The sequence below is a fragment of the Aegilops tauschii genome, chromosome 7 (assembly GCF_002575655.3).
Source record: "Aegilops tauschii subsp. strangulata cultivar AL8/78 chromosome 7, Aet v6.0, whole genome shotgun sequence".
Taxonomy (NCBI): Eukaryota; Viridiplantae; Streptophyta; class Magnoliopsida; order Poales; family Poaceae; genus Aegilops; species Aegilops tauschii.
In genome coordinates this window covers 590,408,681-590,421,456 of record NC_053041.3, presented here as the reverse complement: position 1 = coordinate 590,421,456, position 12,776 = coordinate 590,408,681, and the positions used below count along the sequence as shown (strand labels likewise).

Sequence of the window (12,776 nt, the reverse complement as noted above, 5' to 3'; positions counted from 1 at the left end):
AAATGCCAAGGCGCACCGAGCAAAAAATCTGTCACGTCGTGGTATAACAAACAAAGTATAGTAGCACTGTTCCGTGGTAAAACGATCGACCGTGAGGAATGTACTTGTGGTTACGGCACTACCCTACCGGCCGCCGGCCGATCTGTACCCGTGCAACGGATCGAGAAACCTATTGTTTGGTGGAGCTTGTCACGGCTCGACCGCTGTTACGGGCACCATCATATCATGCTCAGCAATTACTCGCAAAGAAAAAATATCATGCACAGTAACAGTAGGGCTCGTCAAACCACTGTTCCGCAATCAATCCAGGCAGCAACCGTGACACGTGGTTAGTTAATCGGCCAACAGTGTGAGGATTGACGGTACACATCGAACCCTTGATGATTTCATCCATCCAACCATGCCTGCTCGGCCGTCCGTTACTACCCGCATGAACAGTGTGAGGATTACCAGGGGCCAGCCGACAGGCGACGCACACTTGCTGCCAGTGCCAGAAGAAAAAGGTGATACACGTAGACGTAGGCATGCTTTGCTCGCAGACGGCACACATTTGTAGCTAGACCTAGCACGGTATGTCGGAGCAGCTCTTCGCGGTGGTTCTCTTCTTGCCGATCTCGGACGGACGGACGGGCAGCCGGCAAGGAGTGGAGCGGCATGGCATGCACCGTTCTTCGTTCGTTCCGTACTCCAATGATGCACGTGTGGCGGAGTGTCTCGCAACCCCAGCAGCTAGCCTGCCCGCTCCTGTGTCCTCGCCTGTCCTCAACACATGCGGAATCTATCACGACCAGAGCCGTGGCCACGCCTGCCGCGCGCAACTTGGCCTGAGAAACCAGCAGCCTTGCAGGCGCGCACAGCTCCAAAACTGTTGGGTGTCTCGGGAACGAAGTTTTTACTGGAGGATAGAAACAGGACTGCTCTTGTCCTTGTCCTCGTCCCTGTCTCTCTCGCCAGGCCTTGGTGCTCGCCCCACGACGCCGTGACCGTGAGGAGATGACCACGGCGCGCTGCACGCAGTGCAGGTCCAGCCCATGGCGAGTGCGGTGGTGCGGCGAGAAATAATGGCGGGAGAGACTGGTGTGGTGAGTGATTGACGAGTGAATCCCCGACCGGGCCCGTCCCGGTCTTGGGCCATGGGTGCATTGGGTTGTGTGGCGGTGCTTCTCTGGGGCGCGGCCGTGTCTCCTCTGCCACGCGCACCTGCATGCCCAACGGTGTTCCAGTCCATCGTGCTCTTGACCGTGCCAGGACGCACGCATGATTTACTACAAAGTGGAGTGGAGGACGATGCCATGTTTTCGACCATGCAAGAAAAGAGAAGCATGCATGCATGATCACGACAATGGAAAATAAAAGGGTTTGGTCAGACGTATAGCAGTATAAATCCAAGCCATGGACGGACATGGAGGAGGAGGAGGGAGACTGCCATGCTGCACCAGCGGTAGCCGGAGAGAGGCCCAATGCAATAATAATAATGCGATAGTGAGATGAAGGGGGGAGGCACAAGGAAGTGGTCCAATGGGCTTGCGATGGCGATGGCTGCCTGCAGGGGAAAGGGAGACAAGATCCCCGGCCCAGCCCAGCCCAGCCCCAGCTGCGCACTCAGATTCGTTCCAGCCGGATCTTGCCAACATTTTGACCGTTCAGACTTCAGAGCTATGTTAAACCAGAAATTCAACACTGGGTTTCTAGTCTGGTAAATTGCTTTCTAGTCTGGTAAATTGCACGAGCAGTGCATACAAGAACATGAAGACTAAAGCCCTCGAAGATGATCCACACGCTTAGAGCATTTTATATGGATTTCGAACTTCAAAGTCTGTCCCGCCCAACACTACAAAATCGCGCGGCCAAAACGTGCAAGGAGGCAAACCTGATGCTCAATTGGCTGTTGGGCAATGATCCGAATGGCGGACCGACGCTATGGGGGCTTATCTCTATTTAGGCATGCCTTGGAAACTATCATAACCAATCCGACACTTCGAGGGTGTCGGCGGTAGAGAACAACTTCTAATTCAATCAAGTGGGAACACCACTGAAGGATCTGAGATGGCTGTAATGCTTTGATACGTATGAAAACAAACAGCACGCAGCAGTACCATTGTGGTTCGAATATATCTTCTTTCTGGGATGTAGTCACACTTCTAAAGAAACTGGGACATAAGAAACTGGAGTCGCGGAAGCCACATCATGATGCTTTGGCACTGACCATTTCAGTACCAGGCACAAGATGGCCAGTTAAACAGTTAGACTAGCTAAACTTCACTAGTGCTCTGCTCAATGTTCAGTTGCATGGCATCCATCTTCTCAATTACGTACTCCAGCGTTTTGCAACAAATCTCGTTAGCAATCCTAGCGCTGCAGTCACACTTCTCAAATGGCCGGTATTCACAAGCACTTTTTATTTCCTCGCGCAATGTAGTTGAATTTCCTGATCCAGAAACAATATACAGTTAATTTATTGTGCGTGATTCGTGGTGAATATATCGTGTCTGATAAAAATTCAATACCGAGAAAGCCATAGGAGTGCCCAGGATTAATAAGTTCACATATCTGGCCAATATTTAGGTCAGAACAGAATGTTCCCTTAACAATCAGTTTCCAAACAATCCTGATTTTGCGACAACCAAAAAAGGAGCACAGACAGACAGACAACACTAGAAACAAGAATATTACCATGTCACATCAGAAGCAATTGTTTCAGTCAGAAAAAAGGTTTCAGATTTTCGTGCAACATACAGGCATGGAAAAAGAATGATTAAGCATGTCAAACAACATGGAGCAATTTTTCATGGAAACTGAAAGAGGAATTATCCAATGGAACTAGTAACTGATTTGCAGTTCAGAACACTAGCGCTCTAGCAACCAGAAGGCAATAAGCATTCACTTATAAAAGGAATAAGGGGGACACACAAAAATAACAATGCAGCATGTGTAGTACTTCTATCTGCATCGGCGGCACGATACCTCACAAAGCAAGTCATGCTCCCATTGATAATGAAGAGTAATCCATAAGCAAGCAATTTAAAGCAAACTCCTCACACCTAGTCAGGCATGTTCTGCTAGTAGACCTCCAAGATGCTTGTCAAGTGCGTAAAGAACTACTCCCTCCTTCCATTTATATAGGGCCTCATGCGTTTTTCAAGGCTAACTTTGACCGAATATTAGAGCAATAATATATGACATGCAACTTACACAAAGCATACCGTCAAATTCGTATGTGAAAGGAGCTTCCAATGATATAATTTTTACATTATACATCTCATGTATTATTAATCTTGTCAATACTCAAAGGCGGTCTTGAAATACGCATTAGGCCCTATATAGATGGAAGGAGGGAGTAGTGAGCTACAATAAAACATTATTTCACATGTGAAACCAGTGCCATGGCTTCAATCTGCTGAATCTTCTTTCCCGAACCCCTAATCAAATTTCTGTTCGTCCAATTCGAACTAAAAAAATCCATCCCTTACGGCGTAACCACATGAAAATCAAATACAGGAAAAACCTACAGATTAGTGCAACAGGCCAACAGCAGTTCCTTCTGAAGATGAAGCAGCCTATGCACTGCTGCATACGGAGATGTTCTTGTGCGACCACGCTCCAGGCCTTTCGACATGACTCAAGTGACCGCGACCAATCCTAGAGCTAGGGTAACATTTTGTACAACCTCCTAGATCAATCACTGAAGTCGAACATTACGGTTTCCAGAGTATGTTGAACAAAGCATTGCGCAGTTGCGCCCGGGCTAAGTAAAAGTGTAAATTAACACATTATGGTTTCCTAGTCTGGTAATTGCTTGCTAAGCTCCTAAGTCATGTCACATTTGGCAATGAATAGTGCAAAGAAGAACATGAAGACCAAAGCTTGACGATAGCCAAAAGGTGCGGGCGCTGGAGCCAAACTTCAAAGAACATGAAGAGTCACATGATAGTCAAACTTCAAAGTTCTGCCCATTATAAAATGGCATAGCCAAAACGTGCAACGAGGCAAACCTCATGGCTCCATTGGCCGTTGGGTAATGATCTGGATGGCAGACTTACACTATGGGGGTTTATCTCTATTTAGGTATCCCTTGAAAGTTATAGCCAATCTGGCAGTGCAAGAGTGTCAATGGTACAGAAGAAGTTTGAAATCAACTAAGTGGAAACACAACTGAAGGATCTGAAATAGCTGTAATGACGTGATATATATGAAATATGCAGCAGTAGTAGTCGAAATACATCTTCTTTCTGGGATATTGCAACTTATACCCTACATAATTCATTCACTACATTAAGCCATGGGACGCATTCGATATGTATAGCAAGAAGGGAACATAAGATGCTGGAGTTGGGGAAGCCACATGATGCTTTGGCACTAACCATTTCACTACCAGGCACTAGATAGCCAGTTAAACTAGCTAAACTTCATTGGTGCTGGGCTCAATGTTCAGTTGCATGGCATCCATCTTCTCAATCACATACTCCAGCTTTTTGCAACAAATCTCGTTAGCAATCCTTGCACTGTAGTCACACATCTCAAATGGCCGGTATTCACAAGCACTTTTTATTTCCTCACGCAATGTAGTTTGAATTTCCTGCTCCAGCCACAATATAGAATTAATTTATCATGCATGATTCATGGCGAATATAACGTGTCAAAAAAAAATTCAGAACTGAGAAAGTCATATGAATGCCATGGATTAATCGGTTCACATAAGGCAAGTATTTTGGTGGAAGGAATGTATCATTGGGTCGGATCAGAATTTGACATGAGACCCTTAACGATCAGCTTCCAAAAAAAATCCTGATTTTACAACAACCAAAGGAGGGTGCACACAGGCAGACAACATTCAATTCAAAAACATCACTAATTGACATCAGAAGCACTTGTTTCAATGAGCAAAGATTGCAAATTTTCGTGCAATATACAGGCATGAAAAATAATGGTTGAGCATGTCAACCAATATGGGGCAATGTGCTTCATGGAAGCTAAAAGATGAATTGTCTAACGGAACTAACCGATTGCGGTTCAGAGCAGTAGCACTCCAACAATAAGAAGGCAATAAGCTCATATCAAAAGGAATAGGGTGGACACACAAAAATAGCAGTGCATCATGTATAGTATTATCGGCGGGCGGCAGGATACCTCGCAAAGCATAGCATCCCCCCACTGATAAGTGACAGCAATCCATCAGCAAGCAATTTAAAGCAAACTCCTGAAACGGTGGTCACACATGTTCTGCTAGTGTACCACCCAGACGCTTGCAGCAACAGATCCATCCATTCCCCCTGGTTTTCAAGCCAGGAGCATGGGGCGAAAAGATCTGCGGACGGGGATGGTGGATGGATGAGGGAGGGGTACCTTCATGTAGAGCATGAACTCGCGGCAGTGGGCGACGACGGCGTCGCCGCGGGGACCCTGCGAGTTTCCCAGCTCCTCCATGACCGCCCCCGCCAGCTCCAGCACCCGCACTATCCGCTGCGCAGGAACGAACAAACAAGTAGCCGCGTCAAGATTCAAGAACCTAATCGACGAGAGAGAGAGAGAAAGAGATCGAGGGGGGGGGGGGGGGGGGGTCAAAGTGGTGAGGCGAGAGTGGGGGTGAGCGGCTAACCTTCTCGACGTGGTGGAGGCGCTCGAGCGAGCTGCTCTGGACCAGGGAAGACATCGCCGCAGGCGAGGATGGTGGCGGCGCCGGCCGACGGTGAGGGAAAGTCCGAGGTTTGTATCAGGGTGAGTTTTCTTTTCTCTTTTTTTTCGAAGGAAGTTTTTTTGGGGGGGATTTTTTTGAGGGAAGTGAGGTTTCTTTTCATGAGGAAAGCTGATGAGTGTGAGAGGGGCCGGCGGCGTGTTGGGCCGGCCTGTTTGTTTATTTAGACGGAACAAGTCCCACGAATTCTAATTCTAATGAAAGAAAAATACGAATCCTCAAAGAAAAGAAAAAACGCTCATCCCACGAACCCTGTATACCTAAGAGACTCAACTCCCACTATAGGAATTATCTCAACATGCAAACTATCCATGTCATCACACGTGCCATATCAGCATTTCAGTTACACATTTCCAGTTTTTATGTTGCTCACGTCCGCACGGTGCATTAGCCTCGCGAGAGATATTTATCGCATTAAGCGATGCTATACCAATGATCGATCCCTGGTCGCGTATCAACAAAGGAAGGGCACTAGCCACCGCGCCACAAAGACGCGATCCACTTGAAGATTTTGAAAACTTATTCAACATTTTTTTAAATACTTGTTCAACATTTTAATACTTATTCAATATTTTTCAAACACACATTCAACATTTTTTTAATACTTATTCAACATTTTTTAAATACTTGTTCATCATTTTTCATACTTATTAAAAAATCCAAATATTTTTCAACATTTTTAAATACTCATTGAACATTTTTCAACAATTATTCAACTTTTTTTAATACTTGTTCAACATTTTTTAAAATGTGTTTTGAAGAGTAAATATTTTTGAGTATAAAGAAAAGTACGAAAATAAATCAAAAAACGAGAACAGAAAACTGAAAAAAAATAAAACAGGCAGTGGCTCCCGTGCGGCTGGGCCGGCCCGTTTGGGTCCGCCAGACGCGAGCGCTCCCCTGTCTCGCGTCAAGCGAGAAATAGGGGTTGTCTGATAAGACCTCTTGCGTCTCCTCTATAGGAATCCTACATAAATTTTCCACTTGGGCTGACCCAGCCAACGTCGTATGTCTTCTTGATTGGGCCCTTTGTTTGTTCGTGTTATTATTAGTTGTTTCTTGATTGGGTTCATTGTTTGTGCGAAATCACCAATTAAGGAGTACTCCTTGCAAAGATAACTCCCACCTCTTGAGGTTATGACAAGTGGCGCGCTATGTGTGCACCACTTGTTGCAACCTGGGAGTTTTCCCTTTTTTCATAGATCCCGTTTATTCAAAACGTTTTTATCTCTTAAGCCGTGCGTCCAAATCTTGAACCGTTTTCACCGTTGGATTCCTCGCGTCGAGATCTTCTAAACAAGATCCCATGTTGATAGGTTTTGACGAACCTTTTTTCACAAAAAAAAGATAAAAAACCAAATTGGAAGGGCACAGGTTTTTCCCTTTCCGAAAGAGGCATGGTCGTGCCTCCGGCGAAAGCACAACCGTGCCTCTCGCAGAAAAAAAAACACAGAAAACACATTTTTTTTTCATTTCCAAGAGGCACGGCCGCGCCTCTCGCGAAAGCAAAAACCATGCCACAAAAGAAATAAAATAGAAAACGCGTTTTTTTCGTTTCCGAGAGGCACGGTTGTGCCTCTCGCGAAAGCAAAACCGTGCCTCTCGCCGAAGAAAAAACAGAAAACACATTTTTTTTTTGATTTGCGAGAGGCACGGCCATGCCTGTCGCGAAAGCAAAGCCGTGCCTCTCGCGGAAGAAGAAAAAACAGAAAAATGTTTTTTTTTCGTTTCCGAGAGGCACGGCCGTGCCTCATGCGAAAACGAAACCATGCCTCTCACGGAAGCAAAACCGTGCCTTTCGCGAAAGCAAAAAAGGGGTTTTTTGTTAAAAAAAAATTGTCCAAAAGTTAAGGAAGACCGGTGGAAAACCGAAAAGTAAAAAAAAGGGAACAAAACCGTTTAAAAAACCAAAAACGCATGTGCAAAAATAAAAAATAAAATTCGGAGGGAGCGCCCAGAACGCGACACATGACGGCGATTGTTGCGAGGTTTCCGAAGGAGCGCTCGTTAACTAGTGCTCCCTTGTTTGTGGACCTCCTATATGTCGTGTGGGGCGTTGGGAGGGGGAACTCCGATGCGATGCATTTTGTATCATACTACAGCTCGACGCATAGGGTTGATGCACGACTGGGCCGGCCCACTAACCCGCTCGTTGTTTCCTTTCCTTTCGCACGACACAAAACAACATGAAAATTAACAGCGAGTACCAGGAATATATCCCACGACGACACACACCAACCGCAAGCCATTAGCCACTCGACAACAAACCTCCAACTAAACATAAAGGTGCAGAAATATATAAGAACAGACATAGCGTTCAGATTTGGAAAACATTTTGAAAACATTTCTTGAAAATTGTGAGCAATGATAAATGCCACATTTTTTGTATTCCATTTTTTTGGAAAACTGAAAATGTTTTGTAATTCTGAGTCAAAAATGAAACACAAACGAAATTTGTAAACCACAAACAGATACAAAAAAAGCCAACAATCTTCAAAACTGTTTTCGAAAAATGAACAAAATACGAAAAACACAAACTTTTTTTAGATCACGAACAGTTTTTGTTTTTTAAAAAATGGAAAAGGGGAACATTTTTAAAATTAAGCACCAAAAAAGTTCCCAATACTTTTTTTGAGAGAAACAATTTTCTGAGATCTCGAACAGTTTTTTGTTTTTTTTGTTTCTTTTACTGGTTTGTCTGTTTTTTTCGCTTTCTGTTTCTTTTTCCCTTTTTCAACGTTATTTTATCTTTTTTTAACTAAGTTTATGCTCGAAAATTGTTCTTAAATTTAGACAAATGTTCTTGCCTTCAAAAAATGCTTGAAACTTCAAAAATGGTCGTTTTTCAAAAATTGTTCATAAATTCACAAAATGTTGTAATTTTCAAAAAACGATCTTGTTTTTTATAAAATTGTTGTGAATGCTTTTGTTCAAATTTTTCAAAACTTTTCAAAAAATGTTCGGGTGTTACATTGCCAACATTTTTATAGCACCCGAACATTTTTCAAAAATTACGTACGCGCAAAAACTTGGCCGGACCATAGCGTTTGCTGCTCAGTCGCTCGCCTGTGTGAAGCGCCTGCAGTTTGACGCAGAGAGCATCAAATACGATATTCAGCTGGGAGGAGCGGTAGCGCGCACCCATTGCTCCCCAAGCGCCCATATGGGCCGGCCATGTCCGAGGGCCTTATTCTTTTTTCAGTTCGGGTGGTGCGTTTTCTATTTAAATAGTTCGTGATTAAAAAAGATCCAAAATTAAAAACATGCACATTTTGAACAAAAAAAGAGGAATCATGAAAATATTCATGAATTCCAAAAATGTTCACGGTTTCTGAAACATGTTCATTAATTTGAAATGTGTTCATCAAATATAAAAAATGTCCTTAGTTTCAAAAACAATTCACGGTTGAAGGATTGTTCATGAATTTGAAAATGTTCATTATTTCGAAAAAACTGTTCATGATTTCCAAAATGTGTTCAAAAATTAAAAAAATCATCATACTAGAAAATGTTCATAGTTTCAAAAAATGTTCAAGATATGAGAAAAAAACTTTTGCAAATATAAAAAATTTCACGGTTGAAGGAATGTTCAGGAATTTGAATATTTCAGTATTTCCAATTTTTTTCATGATTTTTTAAAAAAATCATGATATTCAGAACATGTTCATGATTACGACAAATTCTTATGAATATTTTTTTCATCAAATTAAAAAATGTTCATCGTTTCAAAAATGTTCACGATTTCAGAAAAACTATTGCAAAATTAAAAAATGTACACGGTTGAAGGAATGTTCAGTAATTTGATTTTTTCACTATTTTGATTTTTTTTCATGAATTTAAAAATATGTTCACGATATTCAGAAAATGTTCATGAATTAGAAAAATGCTTATGAATTTTTATAAAATAGTTTGACAATTTTAAAAATGTTCCTCATTTTGGAAAGTGTTCATGATTTCAAAAAATGTTCACAATTTTGAAACGTGTTCACGAAATTTAATAGATTTTCGCGAATTGAGAAAATGAAAATGGAAAAAAGGAAAACGAAACAAATAGAAAAAGGATCATGAAAGAAAAAAGAAAGAAATACTAGGGAGCCTCGTGCCCCAAATGGGCCGGCCCAAAAGGCGCGCAGGAAACTGGGGGGTGCGCGCTATGGCGCTTGGGGCGCCATCTTCGCCATATAGGATCCGACGTTGTTTGTTGGTTATAGCTGGCTTATTTAGGCCTCTCCAATGCTCCACCATATACAGATGCTAAACCCGCCATATAGGCATAAAATCTGATGTGGCAAGTTAATTTAGAAGAGGGAGACTAGTTTGGTGACCCCAGGAAGAAATGGTGCTAGGCACGTGTACCTAGGTGGAAAGACAATTTTGAGTCTATAGCTAATTAAATGAAGCAAGCTTAGCAACAACAAACTAAGCACCTATGCATTGGAGACTTGAGTTGCTAAGCCATTTAATGCACTTAGCACCTCATCTAAAGACCTTTGCATTGGAAGAGGTCTTAGATGCTCAAAGCCCATGAGTTTGTGACCTATTGGGCCACTGAACCTAGAAGAAAAGGGAAGCTAGCCCATGGGACTTTTATCGCATTGCGTACCTCACATTTCATCGGGCAGCGCTATTTCTCGTGTTCAGCGAGTTGTGCGTTCGGACTCGCTGAAGCCAGCGAGCATATGGGCCGGCCCACGTGCGCAGGTAAGCTACTGCTGTTTCCTGTTTCTTTTTCGCATATTTTTTTATTTTTTATTTCCTTCTTACATTTTTTTACTTTAAAATATTCTAAATACTTATATTACAAAAACACTCTCCCAAAAACACATTTGGAAAATTGTTGAATAGGGATTTAAAAATGTCGAACAAGAATTTGAAAAATGTTGAACAAGTTTCTAAAAATGTTGAATAAGTATTAAAAATGTTGAACACGTATTTGAATTTTTTTGAATAAGTACTAAAAATGTTGAAAGGGTATATGAAAAATGTTGAACAAGTATTTAAAAATGTTAAACGAGTATTTGGAATATGTTGAAGAAGTATTTGAGAAATGTAGAATAAGTATTTGAAAAGATGTTGAACAAAGTATTTGAAAAAATGTTGATCACGTATAAAAACAATGTTGAATAAGTATTTGAAAATGTAGAACAAGTATTTGAAAAATGTTGAACAAATTATTTGAAAAAATGTTGAACAATTATTTGAAAAAAATGTTGATCATGTATATGAAAAATGTTGAACAAGTATTTGAGGAATGTTGAACAAATATTTAAAAAAATGTTGATCATTTATAAAAGAATGTAGAATGAAAAACGAAAATATACAAAGAAGAAACGAAAACAATGGAAAAATCGGAGAAGAAAAAACAAATAAAAGAAAAGAAAAAAAAAACAAAGAAAAAACGGAGAAACCTGGCTCCGGTCACCTCTAGTAGGCCGCAATCCTAGTTCTAACCAGTTACTCAATTGGGTGAAGTTGTTAGCTCCACCTGTACCAACCTCGCGACCAGGGTTCGAATCCTGGTGTGCGTTCCTTTTGTTTCCCCATTTCAGTCAGGGCGCGCTAAAATGGGCCGGTCCAATACTGTTTATCTCGACGCGATAGCATCCTGTGGACTCGCTGAAGGCGAGAGATAGTCGCCGCGCAGTTCATCTTCCCTGGTTGGAGTCTTAATCGTCACCGCTTTCTTTCGCTGTTGTGGCCAACGCTCTTTTAAAAAAAAACTTCCGGCTTATTCATCTTTTTTTGAGGGAAATGCCGTCATGGCGGTTTATATTTCATGTGAGAATAAAGATACGTCGTTTGTTAAAACATCCACTAAGAAACCCGGGGGCTCGATTTCCAAACAATTGTTCGAGACACCTCCGAGTTCTTAGCTAGCAGATCCGCCGCCATATTGGCTTTCCGAGGGCAATGGCTAAAAACTATAGAGATAAAATTGCTAGATAAGAAAGTGCATTCTTCATATATTGCCGCTGCTGTTCCTAATGAATTCCCGCCACTCAGCATGATCTCGATTACCTCCAGACAGTCCGCTTCAACATAGATTTTGTTGCAACCAACTTCATTCGCTAGTAGGAGGCCATCTCGTAGTCCTCTAGCCTCTGTCGTCGCTGCGTCTTCCACAAAGGGTATATCACTGCAGGAAGCAGCGACAAAGAAACCGGCCTCATCACGCAGCACTGCTTCCGTACCCCCTGTACCAGTGTCCTGATCAAAAGCTGCATCGACATTAAGTTTGATGACGTCCTCAGGCGGCTTGGACCAGCCATGTCTTTTAATTTTAGTTTGCTTCAACCTTGCACGTGAAAAGTTCTGCGCTAAAGTTGATATAGCTTGGGCCGACCTTGCTGACTCATAGATGTTCTCACCGTGTGTGTATTTGCGCCGTTCCCACCATACATACCAGATTGTTGTAGCCACTAGATCATTGCGCTGGACATCAGCCACCAGTGGACATATGGTACTTTTGGATAGTAGGAGATCGGCCAGCGCCGAACCTCCATCTCTCTCTATTGTGCAGATTTCATTCACCAGCTCCTGTAGTCCAAGAATTCGCCAAATTTCCTGCACCCCCGGGCACAGAAACATAGCATGCCTAATGCTTTCACAGTCCGAACTACAAAGGGGATGCTTTCACAGTCCGAACTACAAAGGGGACACTAGGAATTTGTAGTCATATGTCTGTTCGCTAAAACACCACGCCAAGGATAGCTCCAACAAAGTCCTCCAAACATGGATTTTGATTTTTGATGGCACATGCAATTTCCAAATGGTACGCCAGACTGGACTAGTACTTATTCATCTTTAATAATGATAGTACAACAAACACTAGAAATAATAAAAATTACATGCAGATCCATAGACCATCTAGTGACAACTAAAAGCACTGAATCGAGCCGAAGGCGCGCTGCTGTCATCACCCCTCCCTCGCCGAAGCCGCGCAAATATTTTTGTAGGCAGTCGAAAAGTCGTCGTGCTAAGCCCCATAGAATAAACGCACCAGAAAAACATATGTCGTTGATGAAGAGTGTTGATTAGAAGGATCCAATATGAAGACACAAGAACATGGACGAACGACGAACAG

The 12,776-nt window shown here is 42.5% G+C and overlaps 1 protein-coding gene across 1 annotated transcript; it reads right to left on the bottom strand.

Annotated features, from left to right (window-relative positions):
- Positions 1 to 2,033: 2,033 nt before the first annotated feature.
- On the bottom strand, positions 2,034 to 5,788 carry LOC109782468 (mediator of RNA polymerase II transcription subunit 11). Its single transcript, XM_020341087.4, has 4 exons — positions 5,597 to 5,788; positions 5,344 to 5,460; positions 4,362 to 4,576; positions 2,034 to 2,428 (listed from the first exon to the last, which is right to left on the bottom strand). Exons 1-3 carry the CDS (start codon positions 5,648 to 5,650, stop codon positions 4,400 to 4,402), a joined length of 348 nt encoding a protein of 115 aa, XP_020196676.1. The 5' UTR covers positions 5,651 to 5,788; the 3' UTR covers positions 2,034 to 2,428; positions 4,362 to 4,399.
- Between the last annotated feature and the right edge of the window lie 6,988 nt (positions 5,789 to 12,776).

What these genes read in the sequence shown, in the direction of transcription:
- LOC109782468 (XM_020341087.4), bottom strand. Translation starts at nt 5,650, where the DNA reads ATGTCTTCCCTGGTCCAGAGCAGCTCGCTCGAGCGCCTCCACCACGTC. An exon ending in GCCTCCACCACGTCGAGAAG is followed by an intron (nt 5,461 to 5,596) that starts GTTAGCCGCTCA and finishes GTTCCTGCGCAG; the next exon opens with CGGATAGTGCGGGTGCTGGA. An exon ending in AGTTCATGCTCTACATGAAG is followed by an intron (nt 4,577 to 5,343) that starts GTACCCCTCCCT and finishes TGGCTGGAGCAG; the next exon opens with GAAATTCAAACTACATTGCG.